An 18,802-nucleotide genomic window follows, 5' to 3' on the forward strand; every position below is an offset into this window, starting at 1 on the left:
TCTTGTGGCATAACAAAGCAGAATATATAACTGCATAACATGTTATATATATATCTAAATATATATAACAAAGTGCATAAATGTCTAACTGCCACAGGAGGTAACATGACTATTCCCGAAAGATACAATATTATATTTTAGCCTGTTAATTTTAAATCTTTCCACTAGTCTGTTACCACAGGACAGCCATCCAAATTAAATCCTCTTCCCCATTCCCGTATCTCAACCTCATTTGCACAACAAATACTCGATATAGGAACAAAGTAAACTTAGCATAAAGTTGAAAACTCTTTAAAACAATAAAAAAATGTTAACAGCAACATCAAAGGAGTCTCTTAAGAATCATGAGAGGGAGAGGCAGCAGGAAGAATCCTGGACAGGGGTCTATACAGTGGGTAAGGCAGGTGCCCTGCATGTAGCTGATGTTCAATGTTTGGCACTGCTTACTATCCTAGAGCACTGCCAGGCATGATCCCTGAGCACAAAGCCAGGAGTAACCCCCAATCAATGCTGTTGTGCCCTCCCCAACAAAAAACTGAGGGACTGAGGATGTAGTTCAGTCTCAAGAGAACTAAAGGGAATGCCCTGCCGCAGAGGCAGGGAGGGGTGATGGGGGATGGGGTGCGGGTGGTGAGAGGGATACCGGGATCATTGGTGGAGGTGAATGGGCACTGGTGGAGGGATGGGTAAACGATCACTGTATGCGTGAAATGCAAACACAAAAGTTCATAAGTCTGTTACTGTACATCACAGTGATTCTATTATAAAAAAAATTTAAAAAAATAAAAGTACATTCCTGTCTGTCTGTATGAGAACCTGGGTCTGATTCCTGGCACCACATACACAAAAGAAAACAACACAAGGATACTGAAGAAGAAAAATACTTTAAAGTAGTTAATATTCATTAATTATAAAGTATACTGAAGGGGATGGCATGATAATACAGCAGATAGGGTATTTGCCTTACACACAGCTGACCCAAGTTTGATCCCTGACACTGCATATGGCCCCCTGAGCTCACCAGGAGTGGTCTCTGAGTGCAGAGCCAGGAGTAAGTCCTGGGCCCAAATTATAAAAAAAAAAAAAAACAACTAAGAAGTCTAGTGAAGTTATGTATTTCCATGATTATGACATAGCTCATTCAAATTAGAAGTAGAAAATTACTACTTCAAAAATAGGACAGCATATGACTGACAGAATATTGTGAATACAGAAAGTATTGACAGAATACTTAAAAGAAAACACAAAATGGTGAAAGAACAAAAGTTAAGAACTTTACGAAACAATAGTGTCAAGAACATCTCCACTGTTTGCATAATAACCAGGCAAATAAGGAAAATTTCAATCTTGAAAACAGAGAAATGGAACATTTTGTGCTGTACTCAGTCATGTTACAGAAACCAATCATTTACCCAACAAATAAATACAACAGAGCTGGTTTCAATATGGCAAAGTGTAATCTAGTTCTACAGTACATAAGTTCACATTTTCCTGACTCAGAGGCTGGACAACGGTACCCCAAATCATTAGGCACAAACTTCATTGGGAAGTGCTTAAAAAAAAAAAAAGTAAGCAAGTCTTCAGTCTTAGCAGTCTTATTTTCCTTCTGTTCTTTCATAAAAAGATCAATAAAGCCAGAAAAGCTAATGTTAACAAAATTATCTTTGGATAATTTATGTAATACACATTTATGCAGAACTAAAATTTATATTCACTCAGGAAAAAACAAGATGAAAGTAATTTTATTTTGGCTAACAATTGTGCTAAATCAAACCTTTCTCCAGATCTACTAGTTTACAGAAAATACTAGGGCTAGGTAAACATGTTAAATTGAATCCTCAAAATACAACCATATGTAAAAATGTAGAAATTTTTTGAGGAAAATAACTGAATTCTTTCAACCAAAAAATGGCAAGAAAAGGGCCAGGGAGATGGCTCAAAGGGGGAGCCCAGGATCACTTCCTGGCACCATATTCTGAAAAATTCTTCTTTTCCACTTGTATTTTTTTGGGGCAGGGTGTTTTCTGGTCTTGGGTCATGCACAGCAGTGCTCAGGTTACTCCTGGCTCTGTACTCAGTAATCACTCCTGGTGGTAATAGGGGGACCATACGTAGTGCTGGGGATCAAACCCTTTTTGGCCATTTGCAAGGCAAGCACCTAACCACTGTACTATCTCTCCAGCCCCTCTACCTACTTAAAAATTGCCATTTTATTCTTACTACTACTGAGCCACATCCCCAGTACCACAGAAGGCTTTGTTTTTTTTTGTGTGTTTTTTTTTTCTTTTTGGGTCACACCCAGCGATGCACAGGGGTTACTCCTGGCTCTGCACTCAGGAATTACTCCTGGCGGTGCTTGGGGGACCATATGGGATGCCGGGGATCGAACCCGGGTCGGCCGTGTGCAAGGCAAACGCCCTACCCGCTGCTTTTTTTTTTCACAGAAGGCTTTGTTAACCTTGATTTCAAAGCATCCACCTTCAAAGTTCAAACTACACCTTAGGAATCCACTAGATCAGTCATTTTCAAGAAAATACTTCTAGCAATTTCTAATAATCTTTTAAATATATTACTTTGAAACAACTTCTTTTTTGAAGGGGTAAGAAGATTTTCTTATCCCTATGTACATTTAGCAGAAATTCTTATTTAGTATTTAAAAAAAATGAGTATCAGAGGCAAAATAAAGTACATCAAGATTTAAAAAAAAAAAAACAGACAAGATATTCAAACAAAACAATGCTCCCTCACTCCTTTGCTTAAGATTGCTACTCAATATATTTGAACACTCAAATCTACATTTCTGATAACCAAGATATAACACAAATAAATCATAACTATAATTGCTAATTTTGCTTTATCCTGATTAAAAGAAAGGGGCAGGGGGTTGGAGCGATAGTACAGCGGGGAGGGAGTTTTCCTTGTATGCGGCTGACGTGGGTTCAATTCCTGGCATCCCACATGGTACTCCAGCACCACCAGGAGTAATTCCTGAGTGCAGAGCCAGGGATAACCCCTGTGCATCACTGAGTGTGACTCAAAAAGCCAAAAAACAATAAAGGGGGGGGCAAGAGTTGGAGCTATAGTATAGTGGATAGGGCACAGCCTTGCATGTGGCTGATCTGGGTTCAATCCCTTACACCACATATGGTACCCTGAGACCCACCAGGAGTGATGCCTGAGTACAGAGTCAGGAGTAAGCCCTGAGCACTGCCAGGTGTCGTGTCCCCATCCCCACCAAATAAAAAGAAAGGAGCACTACAAAGTTTTTTCACTGACAATATATTTTCCATGTTAAAGGACAACAATCATCTTTCTAACACAAATAATTTTCATAGCTGCTTCCAAGATCCGCTTATGTTCTAGATTTTCATGAAAGATAGTTACATAAAAAGCAAGCTGCAAACCCAAGTTAATAGTTCCTCTCTATGGGGCTGGATAGATAGCACAGCGGGTAGGGCGTTTGCCTTGCACGAGGCAGACCTGGGTTCGATTTCCAGCATCCCATATGGTCCCCCAAGAAATTCCTGAGTGCAGAGCCAGGAGTAACCCCTGAGCATTGCCGGGTGTGACCCAATAAAAAGCAAAAAAAAAAAAGTTCTTCTCTAGGACTTTTACTCCACCTTGTGGAGATAAAGGGTATAATTACAAGCATTTTTAAAGCTTAGGTGAAAAAAAAATTTCATCGAACAAGTCTTAAAAGCAGCTGTTTGAATGGAAAACTAACACCCAATGATAGTAGAGACAAGGACCAGGAGGATTGCTCCATGGTTTGGAAGCTGGCCTCATGTGCTGGGGGAAAAGGCAGCTCAGATAGAGAAGGGACCACCAAGTGAAGGATGCTTGGAGGGCCTGCTCGGGATGGGAGATGTGTGTTGAAAGTAGACTATAGACTAAACATGATGGCCACTTAATACCTGCATTGCAAACCACAACACCCTAAAGAAGAGAGAGAATAAAAGGGAATGTGCCTGCCAGAGGCTGTGGGGGAATGGGGGGGACTGGGGGTGAGTGGGGTGCGGATGGTGGGCGGGGTATTTGGAACATTGGTGGTGAATGGACACTGGTGAAGAGTTGGGTACTCGATCACTGTATGACTGAAATGTGAGCACGAAAATCTGTAAGTCTGTAACTGTGATCATCATGGTGATTCATTAAAAATTTTTTTTTAAAAAGCAGCTGTTTTAAATTTTGCTTTGTTTTGGGGTCACACCCAATGGTGTTTTGGAGCTACTCCTGGCTCACTAGTTGAGCTAGTCCCTGCTAGTGCGTAGGGCACCAGGTGGTACCAGGGACTGTACCTGGGGTTCCCTCATGCAGTACATGCTCTTCAGATATTTGGGCCATTCCCCTAGCCCCCAAATAGACAGTTTTAGCAGTCAAAAAGTGGCATGTTATAATTTCCATAATTTATTTATAATCTTATTTATTAATTCAATTTAGCAATATTAATTTAATTTTATTTATTATTTATTTTAAAATTATGTTATAATTTTTAGGAGACCTAAGATTATCAACTTTACATTTGGTGATATAAATTAGAACCATCCCACCCACTACCTCTCAGAAAAAAAAACCAAAAAACTATACCTTCATTTAATTTTACCTATCCTGTATTTTTATAAAAGGATAATCTAACTTCAAAGATTAAGAAGCTAAAAATTACTATGAAGGCAAGTCATGAACACTCATTACTATGAAGGCAAGTCATGAACACTCATGAACACTTTAATCCTTATTTCACCTAGAACAGTGAAAACCTCAGGACCATTATTAGCTTGGTCTGGGGAATCTTTGCCCTAAATTGTTACCCAATTTTCTCCTCTGACAATGGGAACTCTTTTTTTTTTTTTTTGCTTTTTGGGTCACACCCGGCGATGCACAGGGGTTACTCCTGGTTCTACACTCAGGAACTACTCCTGGTGGTGCTCAGGGGACCATATGGGATGCTGGGATTCGAACCCGGGTCGGCCGCGTGCAAGGCAAACGCCCTACCCGCTGTGCTATCGCTCCAGCCCCGTGAACTCTTAATAAAGCAATTACTTGTACATAACAAATTATTTCCTGTCCTCAAAGCATAATGTAATCACACCCTGCATGTGAGCCTCCTTTGTACGCCAGAGCACCTCCCACCCCCCACGCCCCAAGGAACTTTTCAAGTATAGGAATTAGAGAGCTTCTCAGCATTTCAGTGCTCTACAGAGTTCAAACACACCTATGGCAAGAGTAAAGAGGTGATTCTCTGTGTTCTTATAAAAACCCAGTCAGGACCAACCAAATCTAAATTGAGACTATCAAAACAATTTACATGCACTTCACTCTCATGACTTTCCATTACATTACTCTCCTTCTGATCTTGTCTTATGTTTCTACCCTACAAACTCATCTGTAATACCCACTGGAACACAGTCATCTGCAAAATCTCCTATTCTAATAAGCTACTCAAAATTTCCCCTGAAGTATTTTGCTATGATTGAACTATAGCTACTCTCTGTAGCCTTCGCAGGTGATGCCTGAGATTCTTCCTATCCCACATCTTTCTCACTACTCCCAGACCGTTTTACTTGTCCTCTTTGCTAAAACTTCCCCAGTAATTTTCAATCAGTTTGCTCTTCTCCACTTCCTAGATATATTTTGACAACATATAAAGACATTTTGGTTATAATAAGTGAGGAAGAGCGAGCTACTAGCATTTGAGGGCAGAGACCAGAGCACTATAAAACACTCTATGCTGCAGAGGATAAATTTCCACAACAAAGAAATTAGTTGGTCTAAAATGTCCACTCATAATGCCAAGGTTGGGACAACCAATCATTCTCCTCACTAATGCTTCCACAGACAGACCTGCAGAAACTTACCTTATAAATCATTTGTTTTGTTCAATTCCAATGGTACACACATATGCTGTAATTTCTCTCCTTTAAAAATCTTTTTTCTGATCTCAGGTTCCCTTCCAGCAATCATTAATTTTCTTAGTTTTCCTATACAGCAAAAAAACTCTTAAGGTGTATCTATAGTCACTTTTCTAGACTTTTCTCACCAATCTCACTTAAATCCTCTTTAAACTAAAGCTGATGCTATCAAGATCTTTAAAAACCTTGACAATGCCATATTCAATTGTGACTTACTTCTCAGCATTTGTCCAAGCTGATTCTTGGTCTGTCTTTGAAACACTAAGTTCACTGGCTTCAAAAACAATACAGATCTAGTTCTCATACTTCACTGGCTGCTTCTTCCACACTACATTGTACATTCTTATGTATCTCCCTATGCGCTAAGTGTTAAAAATCTCTCTCTCTCTCTGTTTTTTTTTTAAGCTACATTCATTACCTTGAAGAGTTCATCTTAGCCTTGGCTTTAAATATCATTTATGCATAGAAGATGTCTAATTTACTCTGGTAGACTGTAGACCAAATTTTCTCTTAAACTCCAGATTCATATATATCCCTGTATGGAAACTGCTTATTATCTACACTGAATTTTTTTGTTTGTTTTTGAGGCCAGACCCACCAACGCTGAGAGCTTGCTCCTAGTTCTGTGCTTAGAGATCTCTCCTGGCAAGACTTGGGTGTCATATATGGTGCTAGAAACTGAAACTCTGTTGGCCACATACAAGGACAAGTCTTACAAGAGTATAAGCCTTACATACTGAATTCCCTCTCCAGCTCTTTATTTTAATAAGGACCTCATATTAAAAAATGTCCAAAACCCAGTATTTAATTTCTCCTTGCACTACAAAAGGTGCTCCTTCCATTTCTTTCCCAACTCAACGAAGAAATCCATATCTTGGAGTCATTACTGACCTCTTTTTTTTATTTCAGGGCCATATCCAGGGCTTGCCCTTGGCTCTGAACTCAGAGATCACTGCTGGCAGGATCAGGTGACCATATAGGGTACCAGGATTAAACCTGGATTGGCTGAGTGCAAGGCTAGCACTCTACGTAGTGTATTATCACTCCAGTCCCTGACATCTATTTTAAGTGCACATATTCAATTCACTTGCAATCTGCATACTTTTTCCCCAATAATTATCGCAATCCCTACCATTTTCGTTCTTATACTAGATACCTTAATTTCTTGCTAACTGCAATCACCGTATAAGTGACCTCTCTTATAAGTGACCTTATTTCTATACCCCATCAAATAGTCTGTCTTTAACATGGTTTGAACTGATATTTTTATAATGTATTTAAGCATTACTCTCACTCAAAAACTTCTTGTGGCTTCAATTTTCTCCAAAATTAAGTCAACATTTTTATGTAACATCCTTATTCTATATAACTTCTTGTGACCTATTTAATTTTACGTCCTTCTACTCCTCCCCTGCCTCATCTGACTAGCAACATTGGCTATCATTTTCTAAACACATCAGGCACCCTTCTGCTTGGAATGCTATTGTCCTTAATACCATATTTTTTTACTACTTTATCTCCTTTTGGCCTTTCTTCAATTGTCTCTTTGTCCTTAAGACTGAAAACCTGTTCACCATAGTCTACTTTATCTTCTTATTATAAATTATGTTTATTGCCTATATCTCTATGAGAATCTAAGTTTCATGAAGAATGACTTTCATCCATTCAGTTTATTATATGGTTACATATGTCAAAGAACAGTAGTCAAAGAGTGGCTGAAATGTTTTCTCTTCTCTAGATTCTTTTTCAACACTCATAAAACCAGATTTCTAGGGGCTGAAGCGATAGCACAGCAGGTAGGGTGTTTGCCTTGCACGAGGCCAACCCGAGTTTGAATCCCAGCATCCCATATGGTTTCCTGAGCACTGCCAAGGGTAATTTCTGAGTGCAGAGCCAGGAGTAACCCCTGTGCATTGCCTGGTGTGACCCAAAAAGCCAAAAAAAAAACCCAAAAACAAAAACAAAAAAACCCAGATTTCTAGATTCAGGGTTTAATTCAGGGGTGCCTTTGAGTATTCTTTTTTTTTGGGGGGGGTCACACCTGGCAATGCACAGGGGTTATTCCTGGCTCTGCACTCAGGAATCACCCCTGGCAGTGCTCAGAGGACCATATGGGATGCTGGGAATCGAATCTGGGTCCGCTGCATGCAAGGCAAACACCCTACCCACTGTACTATTGCTCCAGCCCCGCCTTTGATTATTCTTATCCTCTTTACCTAATTCTTGTCGACTACCTTGAAACTCATCATAGAGCTGAGAATGATGGGAAAGTGAAGAATTTAGAACCATTAATCAACATCAATAATCCTGAAATCTGATTTAGGGAAATATTAAAAAAAAAATGAACCCAGTGATCAGGTTATAGATCTCAAGTTAGTGTTAAAAAAAGTGACTAATATACAGAATGTGCCCTCAATCAATTAAATGGACTTCTTATGCTTACTTTATTGAAAGGATGCAAGCATAAATATATCAGTATTTACCAGGGAGTTTCCTATTACTCTGTTGAAAAACCAAGAACTTTATTTGCATCTCATCCCTAGAATTTACTATGGCTTTCAATAAAAAGGATGTAGAAACATAAAAAACAAAACAATTAAGCCACAATCTTCCATTTCCTTTATATGTAATGTTTCAGGTAATCTTTGCAATGATAATATCATATACTATTATCTCTACAGCCCTGGACTAGGAGTTAGCAGAATGCTTGTCATAGAACAATTGGAGTTCATGTCCTCTATTTTTCATATCAACTTTTCTACTAAGTAGAAACTATTCTGGCCCCATTACACAGTGTCTTTCTTCTACAGAAATTGAGTATTCAGGGGCTGGAGTGACAGCACAGCAGGTAGGGCGTTTGCCTTGCATGCGGCCAACCCGGGTATGATTCCCAGCATCCCATATGGTCCTCTGAGCACTGCCAGGGGTGATTCCTGAGTGCAGAGCCAGGAGTAACCCCTGTGCATTGCCAGGTATGACCCAAAAAGCAAAAAAAAAAAAAAAAAAGAAATTGAGTATTCATCTGGAAATTGGACCTGTATAAAAAAATACTCTATTTTCCTCCTTCCTTTTCACTGCCATCATTGCCCAAAATATCACTGATTTGTTTTATACTATGTAAAGATAGTAAATTAGTATCATTAACATCAATGCATCACTATCCTCTACCATAACTTTCAGTGACACCAAATTCCATCACTTTCTTGACTTTTTTATCTTTTTTATTTTTTGTGCCAGGGATCAAACCCAGGTTGATTGGATGCAAGGCCAGCATCCTATCTGCTGTACTAGTTCTCTGCCCTCACTATATTTCTCAGTTCTATCACTTTCTTCTGTATTTTGGTAGCCATGATCTTACTTTTAAACTAAGACCACTGAATATTACATTTTAGCAGTAACAAGTCTCACAATGGAGATGTTACTGGTGCCCACTTGAGCAAATTGATGGCATTGGGATTTAGCAGTAAGTGGTATAATTAGTCTCTTACCAGTACATCATGCACCAAGGCTTGATAAGTCCAAGTGTGGTGTAAAGGAGTTGCCAAATCTATGTTTCTGTCAACAAGGACTAACAATGGCCTTTGGAAGCTGTAAAAACAAAAGAAAAATTACATTAACACATGATACCAGTGCATACATCTCAATGTTTTTTAATACTCTTCAGTATGTGATTTTAATATGAACAATTCATATTATAAAATTCACTAATACTTAAAAAAAATTATCTAAGGCAATCAGGGAATGCTTTAGACTACTAAGAGCCTGCATTTAATGCCAGATTTTAAGTCTTACTGAAGGAAAAGCCCTGAAGGAAAACAATCAAAATAAATACTTTAGCAGAATAATTTTTATGATAATCAAAATTGTTTCTACTTAAACTGTTTTGAAAAAAGGAAAAAGAGGAGTAGCAGTTTTCGGTTTCAAAGAAAACAAAGTATTTTATGTTTATGCAAATATCTATTAAATTACTAGAAACTGTTTTCTATAAAAATACATTTGAAGAAAACAGACTCTGGGAAAATCTCAATAAAACTTACTCTTGTATAAAATTAAGGTATCATGCTACAGTAGTACCTGGTTACATAATTATCCATTGACCAGATACACATTTCAAATATTATTTAATTCTATTACAATTAGAAATAGACTAAACTGAAACTGAGGCACAAAGTCATTTGTTAATCACTTGTCTACAAAAGTATTACTTCTGATAATATTAACATAATTTTCCTGCAAGAAATCTTTGACTATATTAGTAACTCATTATATCCTGCTGGGTGTAGGACAGTGGACTGCCCCAACTATACTGATTATAAGACTGTAATAAAAAGTGGTAGTGGCACTTAACAGCTACCACTTATTCTAGAGCTACATTAAAGGCAAAGATAAACTACAGCAGGAAATAATTTTTAAACTTTTTATTTAGTTACTATGAATTATTAAGTTATTCATAATTGAGTTTCAGATGCGCAATGTTCTAACACCTATCCTCTCCCAATCATCCACTTCCCTCCAACAATGTTCCCAGTTTCCCTTCCACCCCCACTGTCTGCCTACGTAGCAGACATCTTTTCCTCCCCTTTTCTTTCAGGCTCTCTGTTTTACAATACTGTTACTGATAAGGTATGTCGCATAACACTTCAGTGTTCCCTTTCCTATCATACCTTCAAGCTCCTCCAGTAAGAAGCTTCCTATTGATACCAGTTCTCATTTTCTTTTTCTTTTGGGATACATTTGGCAATGTTCAGGAGTTACTCCTGGATCTACACTCAGGAATTACTCCTGGCAGTGCTCGGGGGACCACATGGGATGCTAAGGGATCAAACCCAGGTCAGATGCATGCAAGGCAAGTGACAGACTCACTCACTGTACTACCACTCTGGCTCCACAGTTTCCATGTTTTTTGTTCCTATTATTTGGCCATTTGTTATTCCCCTACTATGTTTCTTTATATATATATATATATATATATATATATATCCCTCTCTGACTAATTTCATTCAACACAACACTCTCTAGATTCATCTACATAGCAGCAAATTACTGCAGGATTTCTTATGTCAGTATTATTAACTTTTGGGGCTGGATAATACCTCATTAAAGGGGACTGCTGGGTGTTTAGCAGCACCTTACACTGTATCCCACTAAATTCTAATATGATCTGCAGAGTTATAACAACCAAACAAATCTCCAAATAATTCCAATATCTTCAAAAAATGCCAATGGAATGTTTAATTCCATGGGGTTGGGGGAGAGGGAAGCTAAAATCACTCCTGGCTAAGAAATCATTAGTCTACAACTGGATTCAAATAATTTAATCATAGTCCAACAAAGTTGGCTGACTTCTAATCAAAATATTTTAGAAATGTATCAAAATAAGTTTAAGAAATATATAGCTATAGGGGGCTGGAGAGATGTTACAGTGGATTAACTGCCTGCCTTGTATATGGTAGATCTGGATTTGATCCCTAGCACTGTATATGGTCGCCAGTACCACAGGAGTGATCCCTAAGCCAGGAATAACACCTGATCACTACTGGCTATGGTTAAAAAAACACAGTACTGAGCTACAGTATGGAAATGTAACCTAATATATTATATATAGTAAATATATTAGGAAATTATTTTGCCTCTATATTGATTCCTATTTTTTTTTTTTTTTTTTGCAACTGGAGAGAAGGGCAAGGCCTCACCAGAAACCCCTAGGGCCCTCCTGCCTAATGGAGATGTTACTGGCGCCCAAGTAAATCAAAGATCAACGGGACTACAAGTGATACAAGTGAAGTGATTGATTCCTATGACCTATACTAGAAAATTATAAAAAAAGAGAGATATGAAGGTATAATAAGGGTTGTTCTCCGTGTTGAAAAAAAAAATTAGGTGGGAATTTGAAGTTTCTGTACTACTTAGTGAGATATATTGTGAAGAAAACATTAGAACTAGCCTGGAATCACAAACTAGATTAAAATAACATTGGCACTAAGACCATGATCAAAGACTAAAAAATAATATTAGTGTTAACCACAAATTAAAGGAACAGAACATGTACTGTAGGAACCATCAAAATTGATTGAAATGAAATCTGTGGAAAGTCTCCATCAAATATTCCTAAAGAGCAATTACATGCTTACCAATTTGTTTTCAGAGGGTTATTTATTAATTTACCTAAAACGGGGGGTAAGAGTTAACGTTCCAAAATTCACTTGAATAATTTCAAAGCATTTGAGTGGGTTTACAAAAAAAAATAAAATCATCATCCTAAACCTGTCCTTCATTCTCAATAATAAAAAGTCTTCATAGGGTTTTTTGTATTCCTGTTACACTTTTATCTACTGATTATGAAGCAGTAAATTTTAGAATTACCTATTCATATTAGACATGCTAGTAATGACAAAACGCTTTACAAAAAATGATTTACATATTTAGGCTGTTAATATTTCAATGGAAAACAGAAAACTACTTAATAAATGAAGATTAAGCATTACAAGTTTTTCAAACATTTTTCTTTCATTACCATAAGTCTTAACAAAAATGTTAAGGACATAGCTTCTGGCCCTGAAAACTATGCAAACAAAATAATTTCTTCAATAAAACAGCTTTTTCTATTTTTAATAAGTATACGTACCCCATTTGTATTTCAAGAACAAAATGAGTCAAAATCTGGCCCCGGTGACACACACACAAAAAATTCCAATGGCAAGTAAAAGGGTATTCAATAAAACAGGAAAAAAAATCCAAACCCAAACTTGACATTTTATTGCGCTTTATAAATACATTTATAATACCTGAATTGGCCAGCTCCAAGTGTATCACCTGTAAAGAGACTGTTTCTTGCATCTCTTAGATTTTCCCGAAGTTTCTTATCTAGTTTCTGAAAAATCAAATTTTAATTAATTCTTAAAGACCACATTATATGATATAATGCATATAAGAATGCATAGAGTTCTTTTGTTGGGGAGGTGGGAGTTGGGCCACACCTGACAGTGCTCAGGAGCAAGCTGTAGCTCTTTGCTCATTAATCACTCCTGGTAGTGCTCAGGGGATCACATCCACATGTGGTGCCAAGGACCGAGCTGGAGAGTCTGCTGCACACAAGGCACTTACACTTTAACCCCTGCATAATCTCTCTGGCCCAGTGTGCTTAATTTTATAACTAAGAAACTTGGAATTTCATTATAAAATAGTAATTCCAAAAGTCTAAATTTAACTTTCTTAGTACTTTAATGCTGAAAACCAAAATCGTTCCTCTAATTCAGGACCAGTTTCACTAATGTCACTTTTTTTTACTATTTTTACTTCATTATAAATGAAATGACAATCGTGACCCAATCCTTTCTCCTCAAACTCAGTTGTAGCAAAGAAGGTATCTCTATAGTAGAGGCCGCAAAAGGCTTCAAAACGTCAGTAGAATATACGAAAGAAAAGAAGTGCTCATCTGGACAACGATTCATTTGCACTAATGAAACCCAAAAATGTTAATTTATTGTCTTCAGTCTTCCCACATCACTATTCTTTTCATTTCAATAATTTCATAATTTATCTGATCCCATATATTTTAATACTTAAAGCAAAAATTTGATGCTCAATGTCTTATTCTAGAAAGATCTAGAAAAAATACTTCACCATTTAAAAAATTAATAATATTTGCTACATAAAGTCAAGTGCTAAATGATTTGGGGAATCAAATGACATAAAAATATTTAGAAGAGAATGAATAGAAACATATATTCTAGTGAAAAGAAACAGGGCTAGAAGAGCAAAATGGGAGTAAATCATTATACTATCACATAGAAGCACACACAATGATCTTTTTTCATTTTTTGGAGACCAAACCTGGTGATGTTCAGTGATAACTCCTGGCTCCACATTGAGGATTTATTCCTGGTAGGGTTCAGGGGAACCATTTGGGATCCTGGGGATCAACCCAGGTCAGCCGCATAAAAGGCACATGCCTTAGCAGCTGTACTATTGCTCCAGCCCCTCATTTTTTAATTTTGGTGGAATCTCAATGCTATAAAAATATGTGCCAGGGATGGAGAGAAAGTACAGTGGACAGGGCACTAGCCTTCCATGCTGCCAACCTGGATTTGATTCTCTGCATCTCATATGGTCTCCTGAGCCCACCAGGAGTAATTCCTGGTGCAGAGCCAGGAGCAACTCCTAAACACTACCAGATGTGGCCGAAAAACAAAACACAAAACAAACCAAAAGGCCTTTGGTGTATGGTGGGAGGGGGGCGTGCTGTACACAGATATACAGACACATACACACGTGTATATATGTAGCAATTATATACTTAACAAAGATGACTGATCCACTTACAGAAAAAAGAAATGACAATATTTATCTTCAACAGTACAAACTCACCACTGCTACCATTTCTGCTGCTGTTCCTCTTGAACATCTGATGATAGGAACAGCACCTATTTCAACAATAAATATTATCAATAATTTCAGCTTTTAATAATTAAAATGTAAGAAATTCAAGTTTAGTTCTTACGTATGCCTCACATGTAAGACACCCTCAGTTCAATTCCTATCATGTCCCCGCCTTCCTCCCAATTAAAATGTATTCTAAAAAAAATACTTAAGGCAGAAGATGGCTGAATAGAAAAGTCATACAGGATTCTCTTCTCATCACCACAAAATCTACACCAACAAGTGAATTTAAAAAAATTTTTTATTGAATCACTGTGAAATATTTACAAAGCTTTCATATTTGAGTTTCAGTTATACAATGATCGAACACCTATCCCTCCACAAGGGTACATTTTCCACCACCAATGTCCTCAGTATCCTCCCCACTCCATCTCATATCCCTCCCCCTGCCTCTATGGCAGACCATTTCCCCCAAAATATGTCTACTTTTGGGCATTATGGTTTGCGATACAGATACTGAGAGGCTATCACGTTTGGTCCTTTATCTACTTTCACACATCTCCCATCCTGAAAGATCCCGCTAATCATCCAACAAGTGAATTAAATACAGAATCCTACCTAGAAAAGATGGAAGGGAGAATCCAAGCATTACCTCTAGAAGAACCCCACTGTGGAACAAGGACTAGGAGCCGATTTACAAGCCAAGTAGGGCAATCCCACAATGGGCAGGGTTAGGGCAGAGCACAGACCAGCAGCCCGGGAACTATTTCTAAACTGCTACACACATGGAACCTTGCCTTGGAACAGAGGAACGTCAGCTGAAAACCCACACCTGTCCTTAAAGTCCTATTCTTAAAACCTGGCTGGGAAGCCAAAACTATACCAAGCAAGATATTCAGGGGATGAACCTGCAGCAGGCTTTTCCTCAGATGCTGCTTGTAAGCCAGTAGGAGCACTATTTCTGATTCATTTGGAACAAGGAATAGTCTGAGGGCGAATCCCACGACTGTCTAGGGCAGAGCAGCAGGCTAAGAACAAAACCAGCTCCTCCACATGCATACCTGACTAGTAGCAGCAGGCAGACTGAAGGAGTAGCTTTCACAGTAAAAGGGGCCAAAAAGCACTTTTGGGGAACATCTGAACATTTAGTCACAGTCCAGCCTCACAAATTTGATGCCACAGTCCTTACCAATACACGCTTTGATTACAAAATATTTTTCAAGTCCGCTCGAGCCTGGCCAGAGAGCTGCTGAAAGGTTCCTGGGAAAAGCAAACAGCCTGGTGGCTAGGCAGATCTACCTGGTGCTACAAGTTGCAGGTGGGTAATCAGGCCATGAATTTGCTGCCTAGGCCTGCAGGACACCACATCATTGTCTTGGTGCAAAGCATGGGATACAGCCCAGGTCTGCCAGTCTTTGGTACTGTTGACAGTAAGCCTGTAATTGCAAGCTTCCATTGGTGGTGGTCCAGAGCAGCACAAATTTAAAGTCTCAATCACTGTCTGATATTAGCAAGTGCTGGCCTCAGACTGCTACAAAACCAGACTGTCACCTCAAGTCCTCAGATTGTACCAGACAAAACGAAGAGGAATTTTCCTGCGGTGATGGATGTACAAGTCTGGAAAAGACACTCATACACATGAGAACTTTTTAACTGAGGAAGAAGACTTCAAAGCAACAATGGTTAAGATGTCTGGTGAGTTGAGAGAATCAAAAGATGAGAACTTAAACAAGGTCTATTCTTTTGAGAAGAGAAAGTATGACATGAGTTTAAGAAAACATCAATCAGAAATCACTAAGCTGAAGTTATCGACCCACAAAACTCCTAAAATAGTCAAAGCTATACTGAGAAAAAGGAGATAGATGGGAGGCACTACATTCTCTGACTTAGTTTGCTACTTGAATAAAAGATTCTCAGAGCAAGTCAATAGAACTGACAGCCCGGAATAAACTCTATGACACATGGAAAGTTAATTCACAACAAATAAGCCAAGTACATAAATAAACATGCACCCATTTCTCACCATTTTGGTGTTTAGGCCACAGCTGGAAATATTCAGTGATCACTCCCAGTGGCACCATATGTGGTGCCTGTCAGGCTGACCACATGTGCAAAGCAAGGGCCTTGAACTTTACCTGCTGTACTATCTCTCCAGCCCAGGAAGTTTCTTCCAACATGAGAACACTGGTTAGCCAAATGCAAAAAACTGAAATACAAGAACTAGCTCATACCACACACATACAAATTCATCCAAGATAAATTAAAGACCTTTAGACCAAAGGCAATAAAAACCATTTAGGAACTCTCCATAACAATTAATTTCAGAGGTGTCTTCAACTATTGGACAGAAAAAAAAAAGCAAAAGCAAAAAAAAAAAACTACATCCAATTAAAATACTTGTGCAATGTAAAAGAAACCATAGCTAAAATGACAAGACACCCTACTACATAGAAGGCAAATATTTTCATATAATACATCTGACAAAGAGTTAATATCCAAGATAGATAAAGCACTCACTCAACAACAAAAATAAAACACCTCCAAGACCAGGGAGGTGTTCAGTATATAAATAGGAATTTTAGCCTTATTTAAAAATACTAATTAAAGTAATAGAAAACACATTCTTTATATAATGTGAAATACTCTTAAAAGTTAAGTTTAATTCATTGCAAACTCACCAAACAAACTCAAATAAGTTTCATTTTACGATAAAGAAGACAAGAATACAACAAGGTAAGGACAGTTTCTTAAGTAAATGTAGGTGGGAGAACTAGAGAACAAGTACTAGAATGGACATGGACCCCTATTATATATATATATGTATATATATATGTATATATATATATAAGTAAAGCCAAACTTAACTTGAATATAAGATCTGTTATCATTAAAGTCCTAGAGTAAAAAAGCCAGTTATGAGTCTTAGTGATAAGCTTATTTTGGGCCATAGCTCAGGGACATAGCATGCAAAGCACGCATTCTGGCCCTTTGACTGATCTCCAGGACCCCAGCAATTTTGTTTTTTGCAACTCATCCAAAAGCAATGAAAACAAAAGCAAAAACAGATGGGACTACAAAAGGCTGGGGAGACAACCCATGTGGTAATGCACCTGCCAAGCATGTGAGAGACCCTGGGGATTCAGTTTCCAGTGCTCAAGGTGCTTAGTCTGCCAGGTGTGGCCACTGGACCTGAGAGCACACTGCCAGGAATGTGCTGCAGCACCACTGGGAGTGGCTCCTAACTACTGCTTTGGTGGCTTCTACTTAAAAAAAAAAAGTTTTGAGACTCAGAAATGAATCTCGAAAGAGATCAGCAAGCTGCAGAGATGCCTCCAGACCCAAGGCACCCCAGAGGGGATGGATGAGCACTCCACCCACCCAAACAGAACCCTGGCAGCTGAAAAGCTCCATAACCAAACCACTGCCATGACCATGGCCAGACTCCACAAGTCTCATCTAGGAATTAATCTTTTGGAAAATGTAGGTATTCGGGTTTTATGACTGAGATCTCCAGGCTCTCCTGGAGTTGGGGGATGGGAGACCTCCCCCATGCCCCTGTTCATCCAGGAGACTGGCAGTCACGCCCATGAACTGCCTCTGGTGCCATCTAACTTCATTAATTGGCCATAGTCCAGAGAATCATAAAGGAAGAGATCAAGAAGCTGCAGAGATGCTTCTGGACTCCCAAATCACCATCCAGTTAAAAATTTAACTCCAGCTATACACCGCATAAAAATTTTAGAATTCCTGGAGCAAATGTGGCTGCATGGTATCTCATACTAGACACCACTGATGTACATGAGTAGCACACCATGTTGGATGGGATGTAAAATAGAAAACAACCAATCTCAATTAAGATAATATTAACACACAAGGCTTAACCTATAACATGTTAGTAATCTCTTATATAAGGGTTTAATGGCTCTAGGGTGAAATACAACAATCTTCACACATTTTCTTCTAAGGAAATCCTTTTTGATCATTTTTAGCGATTAATCATAACAAGCAATATAAAGTAAATCATTTAGGACCTGCTATTGGAGCAGGCTTGGTGGTGGCTGGAAAACTGGAAGTAATGGTGGTGGGAAGGTGTAATGGTGGTAGGATTGGTGTTGAAATCTTGAATGTTATAAATTATCAAGAACAACTTTGTAAAAATAAAAATAATAAAATTAAAAAGTTTACACATAACAAAGGAAACCACCTACAAAATAAAAGGCAAACCACCAAAGTAGGAAAAGATATCGCAAATCATTTATCTGAGAAAGGGTTAATATCCCAAATATAAGAAACACTCATATAACCAAAACCAAGCTATTCAATTTTAAAAATAGAAGGTACATAGACATTATTTTTCTTTCAGAGATAAGAGAGATGAGTAAAAGATACATAAACAAGTGCTCAAAAATCAGTATTAGGGAACTGTGTATCATCTCACACATATGGGATATCTGTATTAGGGAACTATCTATCATCTTACACTTATGGGAATACGTAGTATAAAAAGACAAGTA

The 18,802-nt window shown here is 38.1% G+C and overlaps 1 protein-coding gene across 2 annotated transcripts in view; it reads right to left on the minus strand.

The window, feature by feature from the left end:
• Positions 1 to 18,802, minus strand: part of SCFD1 (sec1 family domain containing 1) — a 102,275-nt gene that overhangs the window by 61,334 nt on the left and 22,139 nt on the right. For both annotated transcript variants that reach the window (XM_004617786.3, XM_055133041.1), the window contains 3 exons: positions 14,277 to 14,332; positions 12,695 to 12,780; positions 9,398 to 9,497 (listed from right to left, as the gene is read on the minus strand). In XM_004617786.3, the coding sequence (XP_004617843.2) occupies positions 9,398 to 9,497; positions 12,695 to 12,780; positions 14,277 to 14,332 (242 nt within the window). The remainder of the gene's footprint in view (positions 1 to 9,397; positions 9,498 to 12,694; positions 12,781 to 14,276; positions 14,333 to 18,802) is intronic.

The sequence above is a fragment of the Sorex araneus genome, chromosome 3, assembly GCF_027595985.1.
Source record: "Sorex araneus isolate mSorAra2 chromosome 3, mSorAra2.pri, whole genome shotgun sequence".
Classification (NCBI taxonomy): Eukaryota; Metazoa; Chordata; class Mammalia; order Eulipotyphla; family Soricidae; genus Sorex; species Sorex araneus.